This window comes from Phalacrocorax aristotelis, chromosome 2 (assembly GCF_949628215.1).
Source record: "Phalacrocorax aristotelis chromosome 2, bGulAri2.1, whole genome shotgun sequence".
Classification (NCBI taxonomy): Eukaryota; Metazoa; Chordata; class Aves; order Suliformes; family Phalacrocoracidae; genus Phalacrocorax; species Phalacrocorax aristotelis.
Window position 1 is genome coordinate 46,253,690 of NC_134277.1, and position 20,595 is coordinate 46,274,284.

Sequence of the window (20,595 nt, forward strand, 5' to 3'; positions counted from 1 at the left end):
GTTGCATAATTATGCAGATGGGAAAAATAAATTTAATTGATTCAACAGAAAAGTGTGCTGTTCATTTCACCTGGGATTTCTTTTAACTCAGCGAGGAGTAAAATAAATTGGGAGAAATCATCAGCAGGTGACACTACCGGATACCAGCCCCGCTGCAACAGAGCCAGGGCAACCTGCCCCCTGAGCACAGGCCTGAATTCCTACTTTTTAGCTGACGGTCTCAACACTTACTGCTTGTAAATATCACCACAATATTCCGTGACAGTAGTGCTGTGGGCTTTATCTGGTCTCGGTATTCTCTATCAGTTCCCAGGGTACATCCCACTGGCTCAGCAAGAGCAGCGCAGACATTTCCCAATGGAAAGCTTGTTTTATACCAGATAGACGACTTCTTCACGTGTTAACTGTGTGTTTTGACTACCTCTTGTCCCCTAGCAGAAGAACTTTAAGCATCACAATAAAGTTGCTGCAAGTGGCAACTGAGCCATTTTCTCCTTGCTCTTTTGTTTCTGTTCTGGTCTGCAGATGGTCAAAAAGCGGCATCAGTTTCTCCAGTCCCATCACATGCAATGGAACAGAAGCTCTGAGGCCGATAATGTCAGCATTCATCTTTTTGTATTAGTCATCACACTAGCCATTTTAGAAAAAAGTTATGCAGAAGGGGTTAAGACTGAAAAATGCAGACCTGGGATTTGCAAAAAAAATCCACCAAAAACCAAAAACCAACAACCCTGCAACGATGCATCTCAAAAATGTGAAAGGATGAAAATGTGAACTTGTAACTGCTCTTAATGTGGCTGTATTTTATTAAGCTGAGGGGTATGGCATTAATATCTTGTAATTAGAAGTAATTAGAAGTTCGATTACTACACCAGGGATGTTGAATTTTACTCTTTCTCCTCATGTAAAACTCTCACTAACATCCACTAGAACTCTTCAAGCGAACTGAGCACACCCCACAGGGCTAGCTGTAGCCTCCACTTGAGTCTGTAGTTAAAACTGGAAGCCGGCCATATTCCACAGCTGGGAGTTTCAGCCCAATGTATTCATGAGCACTTGCTACTTTATGTGCTACGGCGTGGTGAAAAAATGCATAGTCTGACTGATTTCACGCATTCTTGACCTCCTCATGCAGCACATCATACTCTAGATTCTTCTAGTAGTTGTATTAAACTCTCCAGGTCTACTTTGCCATTTGCCTACCCTCCTGCATACCTAAGAATATTAATTACAGGGATCTGAACAGAATTGAATAATTTAATGACAACACTGACTCACAGGTATTTTGGAAACTTCATATAAAGAATAATAAAATGTTTATTAACATCTTGACAACTCCTCCAAAATGATCCCCCCATTTGCTCTTTATAAAACAACACAGAACTATCAAGCTTCTATTTCCAGCTTCTCATCTCCATCCCCGATGTGGGTTAAGAAACTCTCAAAACTATCAATGCTTTGAAATATAATTGTGGTAAGTCTTCCAAACAACATTATTCTGTTTTTAGTTACAAAAAACTCTCCGTACCTAACAAAAGTAACCTTTCCAAGAGCAAACCTTGTAATCAGTGACAACTGAAGAAAGATTTTCAGGAAGGGAATTTCTCCTGCATCTAACAACACACTGGAGGAGCACAGCATTGTCTAGACCAAGCTGCTGAGCGCAGCACAGGAAAGGTTTTTTTTGCACATTTTTCTGTCTCTGTCCGCAAACAGGTAAGCATACATTTTATTATTTAATTTTTCATTTAGGAAGTATATCAAATGAGTTGCTTAATCTGAAAACACAGAAGTTCTTTCAGCTACTAAGAAACACTAACTTCTACCTGGAGAAAAGCAAAAATATGGATATTGTCTACCAAGAGGCTGGCTCTGCAAAACTGCATTGTCTCTGTTTCTTTGGAATTTTTTTCCATCTTTGGAGGCTCGTTTCCATTCCACATTGGAGTTTCATCCTGTTTGGAATTCCTGACGTGGAATTTCTGTCACCAAAACAATACTGAAAATGTTGCTCAACAAACCTTTCTGGCATTTTGATGCACATCAAAATGACCAAATTTGTATGGTATTTCAAGCGGACCCAGACAGTACAAAAATGTAATATGGGACTTAACAGAAAGGTTGTTTTAATTGCCTACGTGTTTATCATGGTGATAGGGAGAAACTCTCTATTGACAGAAACACCGGATGCACCAGTTGTAACAAAACTTCTGAGCAATGACGTGGGGAGCTTGCTTTGCTTGTTAATATAAAACATGACCAGATTGTGTCCTGTCAGCTGAAGATGATGGGGGATGGAACCAAAACACTGCACAAATTTTACACAGTTCCAAGTTAAGGTAGAAGGTCAATGATTAACCTCTGAAAAATAAAGCAACATTTGGAATTTTTTTCTGGGTATGTTCTAAGTGAAAATTCAAGGTTGCTGATAATGGAAAAATTAATGCTCTCTATAGAACATCCCAAGCTTTGAAGCGGTACAGATTATTAAGAGAGTTTTGTCCTCCTGTGTCTCTCAAACACAGTATTAGCCACATCTGGTACTGCTTACAGGAATGTGGGATTTAGCTGAGGTTCAGATAGCCTCTAATTCCGAGGGAGATTAAGCTACAAAGAATCTTACAAGAAGTAATTAGCAAGAGTGACTTAGTTTCTTACTGCCAGTTTTAGTTTGACAAAACCTTCCAAAATTGCTCTTGCCATTAATGCTGGAGTGGCTGGAAGAACATTGGTTTAGATCCCTCACCTGAAACCTGATCGCTTCATATCCAGTCTTTCGGCTACTGGGAAACAAAAGCAGCAGAATGCTACTGGATGTGACCAGGTGGATAGCCTTACAAATGGCAGAGCCATCTTGGTGAATACCAAGTGGTGGAACGCAAAGTCTGTTTGAACGAGTGCCAGCTGTTCCTCAAGAGAAAATTTGAGGTAAAGGGCTTTTAAAGAAATGCCATTTCATAGTACTGAATCTACCATTTTTTAGAAGGAAAGCAGATGAGATCCCTACAGAAGACTGGTACCCTGTGAAAACACAAGAGCCCCTATCCTTGCAGGTTTCTGTACAGGCAGCACAGGAAGAAGGCAGCCATCTTGGCAGTCATCAGGTTCAATTCCCTCTCTTCCAGTAGCAACTCCCAGACAGACTGGATGAGCAGTGGTATCGAAAAGGGTCAGGAATCTAACAACTGTCGATCAGGTTAATGACATCAGATTAATGGCATGAACCTCAAGACTAGAGTGGCAACCCCCCAAGCAAAAAACCACCGACATCCTTCCAAAATCATCCAGCACTAAGATCATGATGCCTTTCATGGGGTGCAAAGGACACCTGCAATAATGCTGCTGGAACTGGGAAGAGACTTCATGCTGCTCCAAAGAAGGGAAAGATTCTTCAAACACAGAGGGCTTACACCACCATCTTGATCTCAGTTATGATGGAACAGCCCTAAAAAAAAATTAAGTCTATATCCAAGACAGCAGAGATTTTCAGCAGAAAAAGCCCTAAAGGGGATGGAGATCACGACTAAAAGAGTTGTATTACTGGTATGTTTGTGAAGGTTGATACTGGAGATCTAAACTAACACTACAGAAACGGGGAGCTCAGGCAAGTACCAACTTTGACAGAGGTCCCACTAATATGCCAGAGGAGTTTTCTGATACAAAATGTTTGGTGGTTCTCACTTCAGGCTACAGATCAGTAGATGAAGTGTGACTTGAGCAATTTGTGCTCCGAATCTGATTTAGGATTTTTGGGTGGAAAAAAGAATTCCTGAAGAACCAGGAATGCTAGAAAATGCTTGCTAGAAGCCTCCATCTCATCGTACAGTTGGCAGAAACTGAAATCTGGCCAAAACCACTTCCCTCTAAGAGCACAATCAAGGGAGAAAGCAAGTTCTCCTTTTCAGTGGAAGTTGCAAACATACAAATGTGAAGCCATATATAAGTTATTATCAAGAACTTCAGCTGTAATCAACTTGTGTAGACTCTCTCTGTTCTGTAAAGAAAGGCATCCTACGTTAGGCATGTCTCAAGTGATTTTGAAGTTATTTTATTCTCAGTGCTTTTTACTGGGTTTTTGGAGTAAGGAAATAAAGATCTAAGGGGCACACAGATGGGACAACATGCTCACAAGATACTGTGAGGAAGGCAAAAGGAAACATCTATTACTTCTACAGACTATGAAGCAATGTGGAAAATGTCTCACTCAAAAACAGTAGATACACTCAATCAATGCACTTATATACTGTCACCTTCTGGGAGAAGAGTAACAGTTCGTGCTAGATTCTCCATAAAAAAAGGAGAATGTAGGTTCTGAGGCTGCAGCTTCCTCACTATCCAATGGTGCCATTACAAAACATCTATGTAAGTCAGTGTGACAATCTACATAGTGAGGGAAAAAATTACTCTTTCCATGCTACTATCTGTATTATCATCTATATAAGTATTTAAAAACACAACTTGAATTTGAAGCCTTGCTGTAAATCAGTAAGGCACAGTCTGAACACAGTGGGAACTGCCTTTATTAATTTGTATTATTTTCAACAATGATTGCTTTAAGTATTAAAAACCAAAAAGTCTTTACTATTTAATGACTACTGAAACAGCCAGACCTTCCCAGCCCATTTCATATTCTCCTGAAGCCATTTTAGAGCAGATGCAAGCTCCAAGCTGTAAACTTCTTCCATATTAACATTCATTGTCATATGCTTAAGAAAAAGCTTTGGATCAGACACACGAGCAGCCAGGATAAGCCTCTCCACTGCCGCTTGATAGTCACTGTTATTCTGAACTGTCTGATCTTCACATCTGTAAGTGAATTTTCACAAATACAAAGTTAGGTACCATACAGGCCCTGCGTCACTTGCCTGATGCTTTATACTGGCAACAAGATTACAAACACATTAAAATAATGCCTTGCATTAACTTCGCTTACAATAGATTATGTTAATTTCTAGACAAATTTTATCTGATCATTCTGAAGAATTACAAAATTAGAGAAAGTGTATTTTTAACTTATTTTACGGTAATGAAAAGTAATAGGATTTAACGCCAGTGCAAAATAGGTCTGCAATATTCACAGCATGTTTCATGAAGAAACATTTGACTCTGGGCTGGAAAATTCAGTAAAGGAACGTAAACCATTTTATGAATTGGATACAGCAAGAATTGATGTACATGCTTGAATCCAAAAGGATTACTTATTTTTGGCATGTGATCACTTCTGGAGTATGGAGGTGCCTAAGTGACATGCCTATGTTTTTTCAAGAGCAGAACTTACTCTTTAGGCAAACAAGCAGAGGCACAATAACATACACATGAAAACAGAGATTAAAAACTTCTCATTTATCAAAACAACAAAATTAAGAGATGTATTCCTCGGGAAGGGTGGAGGGAAAGGAAGACAGAGTACTCAAGTTTGAGATGCCCCTGTTCATCCTTCTTATCAAACACAGCTTTTCTATGCAGTTTCACATTTTGATGCTGAGCCAGTCAATCTCAGAGAAAATGGGGTCTTGAAAAATAAATTATAGGCATAACCTAGTGACAGTGTTGGTGGTTTACAGACAAAGGGAAAAAAAGCAACAAAACACATTTTTATCTGAAGGTACTAAGTCTCACAGAAAGGGGAAAAAATTAACAAATTTAGTATTGAGATATGCCCTATAAAGAGAATCAAGTAAAATAGCTTCATGCACTTCCCAAAAAACAGCCAAGAAACATTAGAGTTGCTTTTTGAAAGGAGTAACATTTTGACTGTGCCCTTCTACTCCACTCTTTAACCACAACACAATAATCTGTACACCAAGATATCAAGCTATCCTGTTTTTGAAAATACAGTACACTCTTAGTGCAGTAGACACATTCAGTTAGGGAACACAGACCAATATCACTCTGGAACAATTACTTTTCTGCTACACACATATAAAAAATAATAATAATATCCCCCCAACATTTACTGCTCTATAACCAGTTTAGAAACAAGGATTAAGACCAAGTTTAAAACAAGCATTCTCTTTCCCAGCCAATGGAAGATAATATTTCTCATTAATTATATGATCACACAGATAAATAACATCGAAATGGTACATATCTGACAACAAACCTTTTCAGTATTATTTGAAGAGTCTGACTAGTAGCCATTGGACTTTGAATATCCCTGGCATTTGAAACAAGAAATATTTCAATGGCCAACAGCATCTCAACCTCAGACAGGTAAGACGGAATCGTCAGAAGTTTGTGATATAAATTTCCTTGCAGTGGTGGGTAGCAACCCAATGATAAAGCACCTGAGAGTAAATGCAGAAATGTAAGGAATTAGGATTACCAATACTGAACATAGCTCTGTCTTCTTTGCTGTGTCCAAGAACGTGGAAAAAACCAAAACAAAACCAAAAACCCAAACCCCAAACTCTTAATGGATTTTACTGTTTCACCTGTTAAATGGCCTGATTTGAGAACACAGCAACTAGTATCACTCATAATATTCACTGTTGTAAAATGTTATTTTTATCAATGAATATTATCAGCGATGATTAAAAAGTTCTGTCAGGAATCCAGGGACTCCAAGTGCATGATAACGCAAGTACAATTTAGGACAGGACAGACAGAAGCTTTATTAACTATGATCACGGTAAGATGACATTTGAACAGCATCTCCCCCTTTGCTCCCCTGTCCTCTGCCAAGCAATCCCAGAGACCCAACCTATATAGCATTTCAGAAAAACAAAAGAAAACAAAGAGGTGAGGAAAACCTATGTTAACAAAGGCAAGTATCCATCATGGGAGGGATGGGGATGGACTCCTTAAGTAGCTTGCTAACCACCCACCACAACTCTCAGAAAGAATCAAACAGTAAATAATGTGACAACATGGAGAGATGGCTCTTGGTGGACCCTATCTGACTGGCACACCCGGTATTATCTTAGCTCAGAAGTGGGGAGTTGAAAATAATCACACACTGTTAGCTTTTAGGTGAAAGGAATTTTCTTTTAGTTAGGATAAACCAGACCTCTTGAATCATAAATATTAATAATTTTACCCACCACAGTTCTAAACAGAAATAAAAGGAAACCTAATTTGCCTAGGTGAAAAAGTGAACACGATGCACTTCTTAACCATTTCAGGATTCACATTTTTGAAATTCTGAAATTGAATGTAAAAAATTAATTTTATGAGAATTACAGTTATTTCATGCCAGGTAGTAGGCACTGATTCATATTTTCAACTGTCACTATTTCCCAATAAACATTTTGGTTACCAATAAATCCCTGATAGTGACACAGAAAGTACTGTTTTCTTCTTACAAAGTACACTCTTACCCATTTCTCCCCAACATACTGAGCAGTTTTAAGCATATGTTATCCAAAGAACATAAGGGAAGTATATTGTTTAAGAAGCAACTTACTTTTGTAATAGGTCCTAGCTTTAGACCACAGCGAACTTCTTCCCAAAGCTGTGATTAATCCTCTAAGTAAAAAAAAATCAATAGCTATGTTTTTTGAAAGCATGAAGTCTACTGCAGAAGATGAGACCCCAAGGTTCTTGCTCTCAAAACAGGCATTTATCAGCTTGTTAAAGAGGCAGCTGTACTGAGAAACATCTACAGTATCTGAAATGAAATGAAGAATATTAACTACTGAATTAAGTCAAATACAAATCTAACTGAAGAATCGCTTCTCACTCGGTACCTAAATCAGGACTATTCCTTCTATCAGCAAAATGGAACAAGCTTGAGATAACTTAAGATAATGCTTTATTCATCAAAAATATTTTCATACAGTTAGTTCATTGACATTGTTAAAGAGAAGTATTAAGGGCCAAGTAATAATTTGCTGCCAAAACCAGCAAATCAGATCAGATAAAAATATATTCACTTGCCCAAGCCTATAAATACAATCGTCACCTGATCTGTTCAGACTCAAATTTTGCACCTATAAAAATCACGTTGGTGCTTCAAGTTCTGCTTCTACTCTTACTCTGAACTGTCCACGTCCTCTCAACTGCCCCCTTCTTGGCAGGACTGAGCAGCCTTGTATCCACCTTGCGCCTCAAAGGACTAGATCTTTTCAGGATACCCAAAGTAGATGGTCTTCCAACTAAGCTCTCCTAACAACATACCTAAAAGTACACGCTGGCAATGGGACTGGGACCTACACAGAGGAATCAGCTGAGGTTTACTCAGTGGAGGCTAAGTAACTGCGCATCTCATCTTGAAGTGTAGATGCGTCAGATAAATTGAGCCCAAAAGAGCGCTCAGTTCTTAACTGGTACGTAAAACGGGTATATAGCTGGTATGTAAAATAAGCCTAGGTTAGCTAGCTCAGTCATCGAAAAAAACACAATGCATTCATCTGAAGTTAAGATAAAATGAATCGCCCCAATGATATCCCTATTTTATCTTAATGTATAGACTGTGTATGATCATTAAAAATTTAGTGGGTCGTTCCTATTGCTCTGTGGAACGGAGCTAACTGGAAAAAGAGGCCAAGTGTATAAACTCTATGTGTGTGTGTGTGTGTGTGCAGCAAGAGCTGCACAGTACAATACGTATTTTAACTGATACTAGACTCTCTGGAAAAACAAACGGGCTTGTCTAAAGCCACCTTACAACTTCAACAAATTTTAGCCAGTAAACAAATAAAAAGAACAGTAAAGGATCATCTGCTAAATTTTTAGTTCTTACCACAGTACCTTTTTCTTTACTTACCAGAATTATTATGAAAACCTGGTAAGTTCTGCAGAACTTCAAATGCCTGCCTGTATAAACTCTTCCTCAAGTATTTGTCCACTAGTGTATATAACAGATTATGTCGATTGAGGATGTCCATTTTATCACAGGGCCACAGTGGTGCATTTGTGGTCCACTCTGACTCTGTGGCAAACAACAGTGCAGTGTTATTTCTATGAAATGAAACTGCTGGATGCTGAGACTTTTGGTGATTAAGAATATACTGTAAACCACAGCAGAAAACAAATTTCAGTATTTCACAGAAAATGCAGTTCTAGTTATTAATAATTTGTTCCTTATCACCAGTACTTCTCAGATGGATTCTATGAACCTTTATATTGTAAATAGCCCCTTTTATTAAATATCACAGTAGTAAAATGGACTGTCAGTGGCATATATAAATATGCATCTATGTACATATATAGACTAGCAAATTTTAGATCCTCAGTATTATTTTATAGAACACCTTCTATTCTTGTTTATACTTCTGAGTTTCTTCTCTTTTCAGCAGATCAGAATTCCAAAAAGCCAGTAATAATGTGTTATTTAATTGCAGGAATATGGTAGTATTCTAAAGCTGTTTTACTACATGTGGATACTGTGAGGGGTAAAGAAACACTGCATTGACCCAGGCCTGAAATTTTTTTGACACTGAATGTCACCTGCTCAAAGGAAATCTACATGGGGCAGGGTCACTTTCCAAGCTGCACCTCTGCCTTATTATTATAGCCTTTTGAGTATGGTGGTGTTGATGGCAGACTACTATGAAAACTTTTCTGAAAAAAACTTGGTCATAGTATTTCTTATACATATCAAGAATACTAACCAGTAAGATGGATCACATTTTGTTTTTGTTGTCCCAGTATTATTAACTTTACTTAATAACACAGACCAGCTTGTAACTTTTATCTGAAATCTGTCATAGAAGGGGACTGTTTGAATTTAAGTCAAAACTCAGTTTTTGTAAGACAAGCTTACCTCTCAAAACCCATGTCGCTCCATCCAAACTTCCAGTTTTAAGGAAAATTTCTGCAGCTATATTAACAATATGACATCTTGATGCTAACCTCTCTGTACCTGTAAGTCCTTTCAAGACTGTAAAATGTATCTGTAGCTCATGCAATTTATCCAAAACCTTCCTTCCCTAGCATAAGAGTGAGAAGGGAAAAGGGCAAGGTCAGAGAAAGCAATGCTATCAGTGAACACAGAATATATTTAAACAAACTACAGGAGATTTAATTCAGTGATACAGATTTATAGGCATCAGTTCAGTTAGCCAAACTGAGCGGGGGAAAAAAAAGTATAGTAAAATTTCCAATGAATAGTAAGCCTTTTTTGACTGTATAAGCAAAAAACCCCCACCAACCCATTGTTGAACAGTTCCCAGCACACTATTCCCCATAACATTACTTCTACTATAGTGTTCCTATATAATACTTTTAATATACTTTGTAACTAAACTGTATTAACTTACTTTAGTATATCAATACTTTTACTCTTTTGGTTCCATTCAGCACTACGCAACCTATCAAGTTCTAAAAAGATCATATAGAGAGTTTTCATTTTGCAACAGAGGCATAATTGTTAAATTGAACTAATTACTCCAGCATAAGCCAAAGAAAACACTGATAGTTGTACCCAACAGGACAATAAGCTGGAAAAAGTGGGGCCTATCTGGCCAACAGTATAACCACCAACAGCTTTATCATCACATTCTAGCTTGATATTTAGACTGGTTTCCTACAGAAGCTTCCTCTTAACTTTTTGGTTGGCCTTTTCAGCCAAAGGCGGAAGAATGGTAGCAGTCTCAAAGACAATTAAGATCTGACCAATCTAAAAGAGATAATGATCAAATCAAGGTGGGATATCAAATTAATGTCCCCAGCAAGGCAAGGACAGGCAGGATTCAGCACTTGTCCTGTCTGGCTGCACCTTGCTGGTCAAGCTACACGAACGAAACTCCAAAGTAGATGTGTTTCAGCTGTTGCTTAGTGGGTGCATCAATGATGATGGCTTATTAAAAATTGCAGTCATGCGCATGCATACATTATGGTGGCTGAATGAGGGTCGTGGAGGTAGAGGGAAAGGGAGGTTTAGGAGAACAGAGAAGTGGGCAAAAAAAGAAACTTAATAAGCAGCTCATTTTTTGCAAATGCTTTATGCCCATGTACATACATATTGTGGACTGGCATATGCTCAAAATCGGAGACTTCTGAAGGCCTACAGCTATCTGTAACACTTTATCTCAGCATAACCCATAAAAGAATACTAACTACATCATTGCAGTTAATATTTAATGCGTAAAAAGCCCATTTAGCTGTAGATGTATGTGGCTGAAGGAGAAAAATACATACCAGAAAGACTGAGGTGAAACTTTGACAGCAACATAGAAACTTGGAATCTAAGTGCTAACCAGAGACAAAATACAGAATTAAGGAGGATCTGCATATCATGGAATCATGGAATCATCCTTCTAGCAAAAGGGCCACTAAGAAGTGGGTCTTTATAGGAAGATGGAAAGCATAGAGCTGTAAGCACAAATGATCTATAAAGGAAGGGCACCCAATTAAAATGCAATTGTGGAATGAGATCCTTAGTTAGACAAGAATATCTGGCCAATCTTCTGAAGTAATAAAAAGTTGGGTAAAAATAAACCATAGCAAAGTCCTTCAGCACAGGAAATAGTTGAAATGGGAAGTGGATGAAATAGTTGCCAAAGGAGTGTTAATGTTGCAGGATTCTCTACAAGTAAGTATCCAGAAAGTAGTCTAGTGTTGCTTGAAGAGCTGTCTCCATGGAAGACCTATTTGCACGTTTCAAATCTGCATGTTTTTTTGAAGTACATCTGTTTTATGAACTTTCCTTAGCTCTTCTTACAAAGAATATTATCTTCAGGAGCAAGGAGCATATATATTTTAACCCTGAGAGCCACCAAGCATCAAAGCTATGTGATAAAGACATTTGATGCTCAGGAAGGTAAAGCGATCTGAAAAGCACATCTAGAGCTTTAGGCAGTCCAGCATATTCATAAAATGGCACAGGGCATGTCCTAAAGTAAAAATTACTTTGGGCGCAGCAGGAAGAACAAATCCATCACTATTGTATTTTCTGTACCACTTTTTGGAAGAAACAAGACATAGGATCTAGCAGATACTAGCCCATAACTATAGGACCAGGCACTTATCCAATACATATAATGGAGTGAAACTGGTTGGAGAGAGGTAGGAATGACGGTTCTAGTTCAGCCCTGAAGACGAGACCAATTTGGGATCTGCCAGTTCTGCTAAAATAATTCAGAGCACAACCTCATTCACACTCCCATATAGTCAACGCAGGTTCTCTACAAGGCTGAGGATCTCGGTGAGCAGTCTGTTGAAAGGTGGGTTTGATACCTAACAACATTCTCAAAGAAGCAATGATCTTTTGCTCTAGACATGAAAAACAAATCATAGTGTAAGAACTGTCTACTTTTAGTAACTTCTGTTATACACGAGAAACACTACACATATTTTTGACACCTTGCACCTCTGAAATTAAGACATGAAGATGAACTTCCTTGGAATATCAGAGGTCCTGCAATCCAGATATCAGGATCTGGAAAACAGCTAAAATGTACAAACACATTTCCCTACAAACACTGAATATATGCTGTCTCTGCTGAAGATGATAGCCAAAACCCAAGCCAAACTAAGCTCTTTGGTAGGCATGAGAACACTGACCACTCCTCAATTCCAAAAATTTAGACTGGCCACTCTCTGTGGCTAGGAGTATCTTAACTGTTCTAACTGCTGAGTTTTGTGGAACAAAAATGCCTCAAAAAGTTCTAGTGCAGTACTACAAAAGTGCTAATGCAAAGACCCTCTCTCCTTCCCTTTACTCCTGAACAGTACCACACTGTGCTGCAGCTTGACAGGGATCTGCTACAGACCATTCAACACAACAAGCTGATGCTGCAAAATTATCATTCAGCAAAATGATGAATGGCTTGACCCCGGAAACAGGCTGAACCGTGCACAGGTTTTACATAACAGAATTCCTGAAGGTTATCCACTAGAGACAATAGTACAAACAACATCTTAATCCCTTGATGCAAACTAGATAGAAATTATCGTCCCTCGACGATAATTCACAAAAAAACCCACCACGAGACAAAAGGGGACAAGGAGAATGTTTGCTTTTGTTCATAAAAATACATGCTGGAAATCATCTTGTATGGGATGAAAAACATCCCAGTACAGCATAATTATTACTTGTACAGATCAGGCCCATTGACACAAAGAATATGACCGCTGACCAAAACTCACTCCACTCCACTCACTGGTGGTTTATATTATTTCTTATGTTGTCACTGGTCATGCTGCATTGTATAGGAGACCCAGCTTGGTATATACACTGCTTCCTTCCCGGAAGAAAAAGATGAATTTAACACTGAAACATATCTTGCTGCAGTGAACTTATGATCAATACTGCATGAGGCCTAAAGAGTGTAAAATATCCAGTGAAGGGTCTAGTCTCTTAACCCTAGTCCTTTGTAATATTTGACAGCAAAAAAAGGATTTTAAGGGGTATTTCTGTGTGAGGTCTGAGTCTTTGCAAGATTCACAGAACTTAGAACCCTAGATTCAATGGAAGAAAAGCACTTCTAGTGACATTCTGGGGAACGAGCAGTTCACCAAGTGCAATAGCAGCCTTGCTAGGCTTCTCTTCTGTCTTCTTGGCCTTATCCATTCCATGTGAGGTCAGGTTCAGCAGAATCAGTGCAGAAAGCGCCCTGAAAATATTGCTTGAGTTGGAAGGTCTCAGAATACAGCAGTATTGCCATATGAAAGATTCTGGGAAACAATTAAGAAATACTAAGATGGTGGGAGGCAGGTGGCATGTCCAGCCATTCACACCTAGAGAAGAAATGACTCATTCTTTTTCTTCCAGTCAGGTTCTTATAGTCCAGTATACCTTTATCCACTGCAGTACTCTGTGATAAGAATACATTACACTTATCCCAGTCCGCCCAATGAAAATTCTGTCTTCTTCATTATGTTGTGATTTTTTTATTACTGGAAAGGAAAAAAGAATTTTTTATTTTACATATAAATGCAGTTTTAAAGAAATTACACACTTGAAAAACATGGTCATTGTGAAAAATATTAAATATACTTTCTGAAATATTTGCCATTAAAAGTAGTAACTCCTTAACACCAGAAGTCGGGTAAATATAGTTTATTCAGACACTATTTCATAGTAGTCTAATTCATCCGTAAGATGCTTGGACATGGATCGGTGTAGTTTAGTTGACACCATTATTTGTAAAGTAAGCTTTGCATTTCCTGGCATCATGAAGAAATGTTGGCAATTACAGAACTGAGTAATTACAAGTTTTCCAACCATATTATAAAACCACTTTGGAAGCACTGTTGGTATGCTAGAGCAGTGGTCTCCAAAGTGAGTTGTGAGCACAATAATCCATAGAGGTGTGGGAAGAAAATATTTTTTGTACCATTAAAAAAGAAAAATATATAAAATATTTTACAAAATAGTGTTTATTTAATCTTTATCTCATCTTTTTAATTTCTATTTTTGTGTATGTTTTATAATGTACTTAATATATTACTGAAGTAGTACATGTATCCAATTTATAAATAAATAAATAAACAAACAAATAAATAAATTGGGGGAGAGCGCTCAAAAATTTTTCACTGATAGAGGTGCGTATCAGTTTGGAGACCACTGCTCTAGGGAAGACAGGCTAAGTTCCAAGCCCCACCAAAATCTTCTGTCTGCGTCACAACTGGAACCTGTGATAGCTTATATTAAAGTCTGTGGTCAGAAGGTTATGTTACATATCTGGAATAAATATTCATAATGTTTTAGTAGTTAATACAGGTTGAAAAAGACCTGAGTCACCCATTATAAAACACTTTAATATCCCACTAACACTTCACTGAGCCTCAGTTTCCTGCAAACTTATTAGGAAGAATGATACAGATATGTAAGTAAGGGGCATAGAGAACAAAGGGGTAGGAAAACCCATCAGAACTATTAAAAAACCTGAAGGTGTTTTGTGGACCAAGCCTTTGCAGAAATTCTCAGTTCTTCAGAGAATAAAATAATTCTGAAAATCCAAATTAATAAAAAAGGAAAACAACACTGCCCCAAAAAAGTACAAATGATGTAACCCTGTTCAATGTGTTTTGAAATATAGAAATATATAAAAAACTATTTACAGCTGTACAGTTTATTTATGCTATTAAGAGTGTGACACTTCACATGACAATACTTGAATACGTTTGTCTTTGTCCTGAGAATAAGACATTTTTATTAAAGATGGCCAGTTTTGGTTTCTCTTCTTGATTCCACAAAGCTCAAATGTTGTTCTTTCAGAGTTTTCTTTAAGTGTAAGCACTGTGGATTTTACTTCTACTAGAAAATGGCTTGTATTGAGCATTTTAGCTGATTGCATTTGCACCTTAAAAAGTTCTGAACATTGTAACATGTAAAATTAACTAATACTCAAAAACAGTACACAAATTTTTTTTCCTACCTCTTTTAAAAACTCCACAAAGAATAGGGATGAACAAAAAGCATTTATTGTATCTTAATTTTACCTGCATCAGCAAAATCACAAAAAGGAACTCCTGGTCTGTCTGTGTCAGAATCTCTGGTTAGTATTTCAGCAATACATAAAGACAATTTCTGAAGATCATCAAAATGTTCACATCCAGTTCTTGCATTAACATACAAAGCTCCCAGCTTACTCCAATCATTTTTTTCCTTACAATGCTGCAAAGAAGGCAAGGGATAAATATAAGCAAACCTGCTTCCAGAACACCAAACAGAAAATACACTGAAATTGGAGAGATACACCTGGGACAGACTTAAAGCAGAAAAAAGATGCAGAGGAAACGCTACTGCCAAGAATCTCCATGCTCAATATGGCACAGTTCCATGTTGCCTAACTTGCATGGACTGCTAATCAGTTTTGTCCCTCAAGAAATTAAAATTCTTTTTCCATTTATGTCACGACCCCAATTGAGGAAGCTCATAACTTATTCATCCTATTTAAGAACAGGCATTCATCCAGTATTTCACGTTTTTTTTTTCCTCCCCATGATGCATGCCACGTTGATGGTTATTTTCTATATAAATTAGTCTTTTGCTTGCCAGATCACTTGATGACTTTGGTGTTAAAGGAGTTAAAAAAAAAAAAAAAAAAAAAAAAAATCATCAGTCCTGGTTCTCCCCTTCTTAAATTTTGGTCTCGGGATCTGTGCAGTAAGTGTGGTAATATGTAAACTGTATTATAATTATGCATAATAAGTAGTCTGCCCTTGAATATTAAATAAATTTTTATAATGTTTTCTTATTCTTTAGAATAGCTTAGTGTTGACAGTTATGGCCTTTTACAACTGTGCGTTTTTACAATAGAGATGAATTCTATCTGCTAAATTATATATGAAATAATTTTTTGGTGAGGAATGATGTACCACTACCAATTACAAGCACAACAAATATAAGGCATAGGAAATAATTGCTTAAAATTGTAAAATCTTTGAATTAGATGCAAAACCAAGATAAAAAACTACAAATATGTAAATTAAAGTACTGACATCACAGAAAAACCAAAGACAGTTTTAATAAATAAGAAGTAATAATTTAAATAATAAAGCCCACTAATTTTAAATTATGTAGAAATTACTCATCTTTTAGGTTTAAAAGAAGTCATGGTTTAAGCATTCCAACAGGCTTGAAGAATGCACATATTGTACCTGAATTTCAGCCACTGCCAAGTTGAAGTCAAAAAGCCAGTTCTTTTCAAAATGTCTTTCCTGAAACCTTCTGTAAGAAAAAAAAACCTAATACTTCGTTTTAACACATCCTACTGAACTGAACTATGCACTTGCAGAAGGTAATCAACAAACTATCATATATGAACTAAAAACTGATGTGATTTTTGATCCTATTTACTACACACTATGCAAACTGAACACTGAAAATGGACATTAACAGTCATGCCAAGGGAAGTCAGTACATGTATTAAGCAAATAACTGAGCAGAGCTATTGTCACAGAAAATGTTCCCTTGTCTCAGTAGAAATATAACTGAAAAGGTATGAATAAGACTTGCAATCCATTAAGTAAATGCAGAACTGTATTGTATGTATTTCTGACATAAAGGTAAAAAAAAAAGTTAATTACATGAAAGAAAGTGCTATTCAGCTTCAAATACGTAGGAGCATAATACTTTATTCTGATGCTGCCACTGAAACAATGAGTACATCTACCCAGTGCGATGCTATCATGTAGGAATACATAACCTACACGACTGAGCTAACGCATGTAGTTGAAGTAGCATGGCTGCTCAGTCTTCATACATACAGACTGTTTCTCAGTTTGTGCTGAAAACACATACATACTGAGGCAACCTGGAAGGGGTCATTCATCCATGAAACAGATTCCTGGTCTGAAAAATGGTAAAAATTACCTCCAACATGTGCTAATTTGCACTGGTAAAACACTGAGATCTGTGGCTGAAAGGTACTCTATGGGAAAAGTATGAAAAGCAGCAAATAATTTCTACAGTGCTTTCACTGAACAGTAATGGCTTGTTTTCACACAGTAGATGTTGCATATTTGGTTTCCTCCAAGAATCAAAGATTGTTTTATGAATTGCAAATGTATTTTTTCACCTTGTATGTATGTGTATGATGCAGACAACAACAACAACAACAAAAAAAGACAGTCTTGTGCATGTGATGGGGAGACATCAACAGTTTTGGAACAGGTTCGGACTGTGGTTTCACATTTTGCCCAGCATAATCCAGCAGTACCTAAAATTAACCCTCCTCCCTACTTGTGTTGGCACAAGTGTTCATGCAGTCACACAGTAAATGAAACTAGAAAACTACTTCAGATCATTACTAATCCTCTTATGGCCTAAAAGAGTTGTTTATTGTAGAAGTACTGTTTGCTTATGCACGCCTAAATGATACATTAAACCATGATGTTTCTAATTTGACTGCAGTTATACAAACTTGTAGCACAGCTGGGAACAGATTGTACAATGATGATCAATATGGAAAAAAATAATATCTGTGGTCAGGACCTAAGTTTTGACTTAATCCTTGGTCTTTGAAGCATAGTAGATTGATAGCACGTTAAAATAAAATTAGGCATGGTATGATAGTATTTTCATCTGAAACACTAAATTTGCATTTTCTAATTGCATTTTAAAGTTTTAACATAAATTTATAAAAATAGAACCTGAAGAAGGAACCAGACAGATATATATATAAAAAATACCTCCTTAAAGACATACCTGGATTTTATGTTCAGAACAGTATTTATTTCCTGACTGGAAACTTGCAGTTGGTGGAGGAACTTAATAATATAGTCAAAATGTTCAAACTCAAGGAACATACCAGCATCAATGAGCTGTAATATCAGACGGCGGAAGAAAAGTAAGCATACAAAAAATTTGCGATCACATACATATTTCCAGAGGCAAGTGGCAAACAACAGTGGGAAAAACATGCCACAGTGAACCTCAGAAAAAAAAAGGGATAAATGGAAGCCTGTACCAGATGCAGCTAGTTACAATATACTTCTAAAGAATAGTACTGAAATAATGTTAAAGCGATATGTTTGAGTTTTAAAACAGGCAAGGTATTTCAGAAATCCACAAGTAGCAGCAGTACAATCAAACTCATACCTTACAAAAGGTACTGATTAATGTAGGCACAGCGTCTCTTATATTCAAAGCCGCCACATGCTCAAAAACTTTCAGAAGAACATCTACAGCTGGCTAATTTAGACAAAAAAGCACAATCAGTTTTGCAACTCTGTTCAGTTAGAAAGCTTAAAGTTTTTATAATAGGAACATTTGAACTGCTCTTTTTTTCCCCCCAAGATTTGAGTGCCAGAGACAAACGTTGCTACAAATGGCATAGTACTCAAAAAACTAAGAAACTATGGATCAAAGATTTTAAAAAATATTACAAGGTCACCTACCAGTGTATTGATTTGTACAGTTACATTCAATATCTGAAATACTTCCCGCAACAAACAGTTCTTAAGCAAAGAAATGAGAAGATCATTCAGCACTTGAGAAGCAAAATCGGCGCCAGGAGTAACTTCTCTGTAATATTTCACAAATATTTTGACTGAAAAAGCAAACAAATTAATTTCACTTTGGGGTAACTGATGTTAACTATTTAAACAAGTTATTTCCTTAAATTTTAAATGCAGTGTAACAACCCTTAATTATCCAGGATATTATTGGACAGGGATATGGAGACTGACTATTCTGAAGTATCTCGTGTCATTGAGCTGAACACCATAAGCCCTGTAGGTTTCAAGAAAGCTTAGCTGATTTGGCGCAGCACAAGGAAAACGCACAAAAGCAGGTTATATTTGGTAGGCGCATCAAGATAGTAAACCCTTTCCTGACATGAAGCCCTAGGGAGTGAAGTGCAGCGTGGTGGATGCTCTCACCACCTGTTCCAGTGCTAGCTGTGATAGACACGTACCGTGGCCTGCTGGTACCCAGTATTATCTGCGTTACAATGCTCGGTATTTCAGCATGACAATGTTACTACACAGGGTGCAACTGGATCCCATGTTCACATTGTGCTACACTCTAAAAAAAGCTTTCAAAATCTTAAGACCGCCCAGGACAGGTACAAAAGGAGCGACTGTACAGAGTAAAATTTAGCCCTTTGACTGAACTCAAAAGCTCAGATGGATCTAAATCAACTACAGTCCCTAAAATATGTTAATCATAATTGTTTGCATATATGGTCATGTGAAAGGACTAAACTAAAGCTGTTTAGGTGATGTAATGGCACTTCATTTCAAGAGCTTAATTCTGAAGTATTTGGATTTGTGATGTTTGGCCAGAGTGTTCAAAAGCACCTTAACAAAATTTTGTTTCTGTTAAACATCCCCCCTGCCCCAGTTACTCATTTCTCCTCTCACGTTTAGTTCCATTCAGGCTAAGTTCATTTTCCATAGAAGTAAGATTTATAACAACCTCCTGAGATAACTGTGTATCTAAATACCTAGCCTCAATGGGAAACTGGAACGTGAAAACACACGGATTCGACATATTCCATCAAAATCAGAACCACTTATTCACTGTTGAAGTGGCACCCATTTCTCTCCTGACAGCCTATTTAATTTGCTTTAAATAAACTAAGTACCAAAGATACATCAAAAGCTACTACAATATCATACCTGCACGTTTTAGAAGGCCTGATTCTTCTAAACTAATGTACGTCCTAAGTATTGCCATGCAAATCTAGAAAAAGAGGAAAAAAATCCATAGTAAAATATTACCTCAGTTTATGCCAAACAAAAGAACTACCCAAAAACATGAGTTCTATACGAAAATGAGCATTATGTTGCTTCTGTTTAACCCATACATACTGACAAATGCTATAAGAACGTAATTTTGTCTGTAGACAAAGGCGCTGTCAACAGGACAGCAAATCAAATAGAGAAATAATGTAGATTAGATGTTTGAGAAATGAGCTGCTGGGATTACAACTGCATGCGTGTGTGTGTATATGCTCACAGCAAACAATCAAAAAAAAGAATCATTTGAAAATACAGTTACTTCCAAATTAGTATAAATGTGGCAGACTGAACAGAGAAAGGGAAGCAAAAAGGTGGAAGGGAAAACATGATAAACAAAAATCACACGAATGTACCAAGAAGTCAAAAATTCATCTAGAAATGAAGTTGGTAACACTGATCATCATGAAGAATCACTCATAAAGACATAGAAGAAAAAAAATCAGAACTAACTCAACTTAATGAACAATTTCACTCCAGACCCACTGATTAAAAAAAACCCCAATCCACACCTAGACA

General features: G+C 37.1%; 2 protein-coding genes across 2 annotated transcripts in view; both read right to left on the minus strand.

Annotated features, from left to right (window-relative positions):
• Positions 1-1,874: 1,874 nt before the first annotated feature.
• Positions 1,875-8,204, minus strand: LOC142053688 (protein TOPAZ1-like). The gene is made up of 4 exons (XM_075085702.1): positions 8,198-8,204; positions 7,406-7,636; positions 6,104-6,287; positions 1,875-4,806 (listed from the first exon to the last, which is right to left on the minus strand). The coding sequence occupies exons 1-4, from the start codon at positions 8,202-8,204 to the stop codon at positions 4,593-4,595; spliced, it is 636 nt and encodes a 211-aa protein (XP_074941803.1). The 3' UTR covers positions 1,875-4,592.
• Positions 8,205-8,564: 360 nt separating this feature from the next.
• The window catches only part of LOC142052755 (protein TOPAZ1-like), a 36,916-nt gene continuing 24,885 nt past the window's right edge, over positions 8,565-20,595 (minus strand). Inside the window, exons 9-17 of the mRNA XM_075083318.1 lie at positions 19,957-20,020; positions 18,733-18,884; positions 18,434-18,526; positions 18,041-18,156; positions 16,492-16,561; positions 15,331-15,505; positions 13,682-13,782; positions 9,707-9,872; positions 8,565-8,872 (exon numbers count right to left, since the gene is read on the minus strand). Coding sequence (XP_074939419.1) covers positions 8,700-8,872; positions 9,707-9,872; positions 13,682-13,782; positions 15,331-15,505; positions 16,492-16,561; positions 18,041-18,156; positions 18,434-18,526; positions 18,733-18,884; positions 19,957-20,020 — 1,110 coding nt within the window. The 3' untranslated portion in view covers positions 8,565-8,699. The remainder of the gene's footprint in view (positions 8,873-9,706; positions 9,873-13,681; positions 13,783-15,330; positions 15,506-16,491; positions 16,562-18,040; positions 18,157-18,433; positions 18,527-18,732; positions 18,885-19,956; positions 20,021-20,595) is intronic.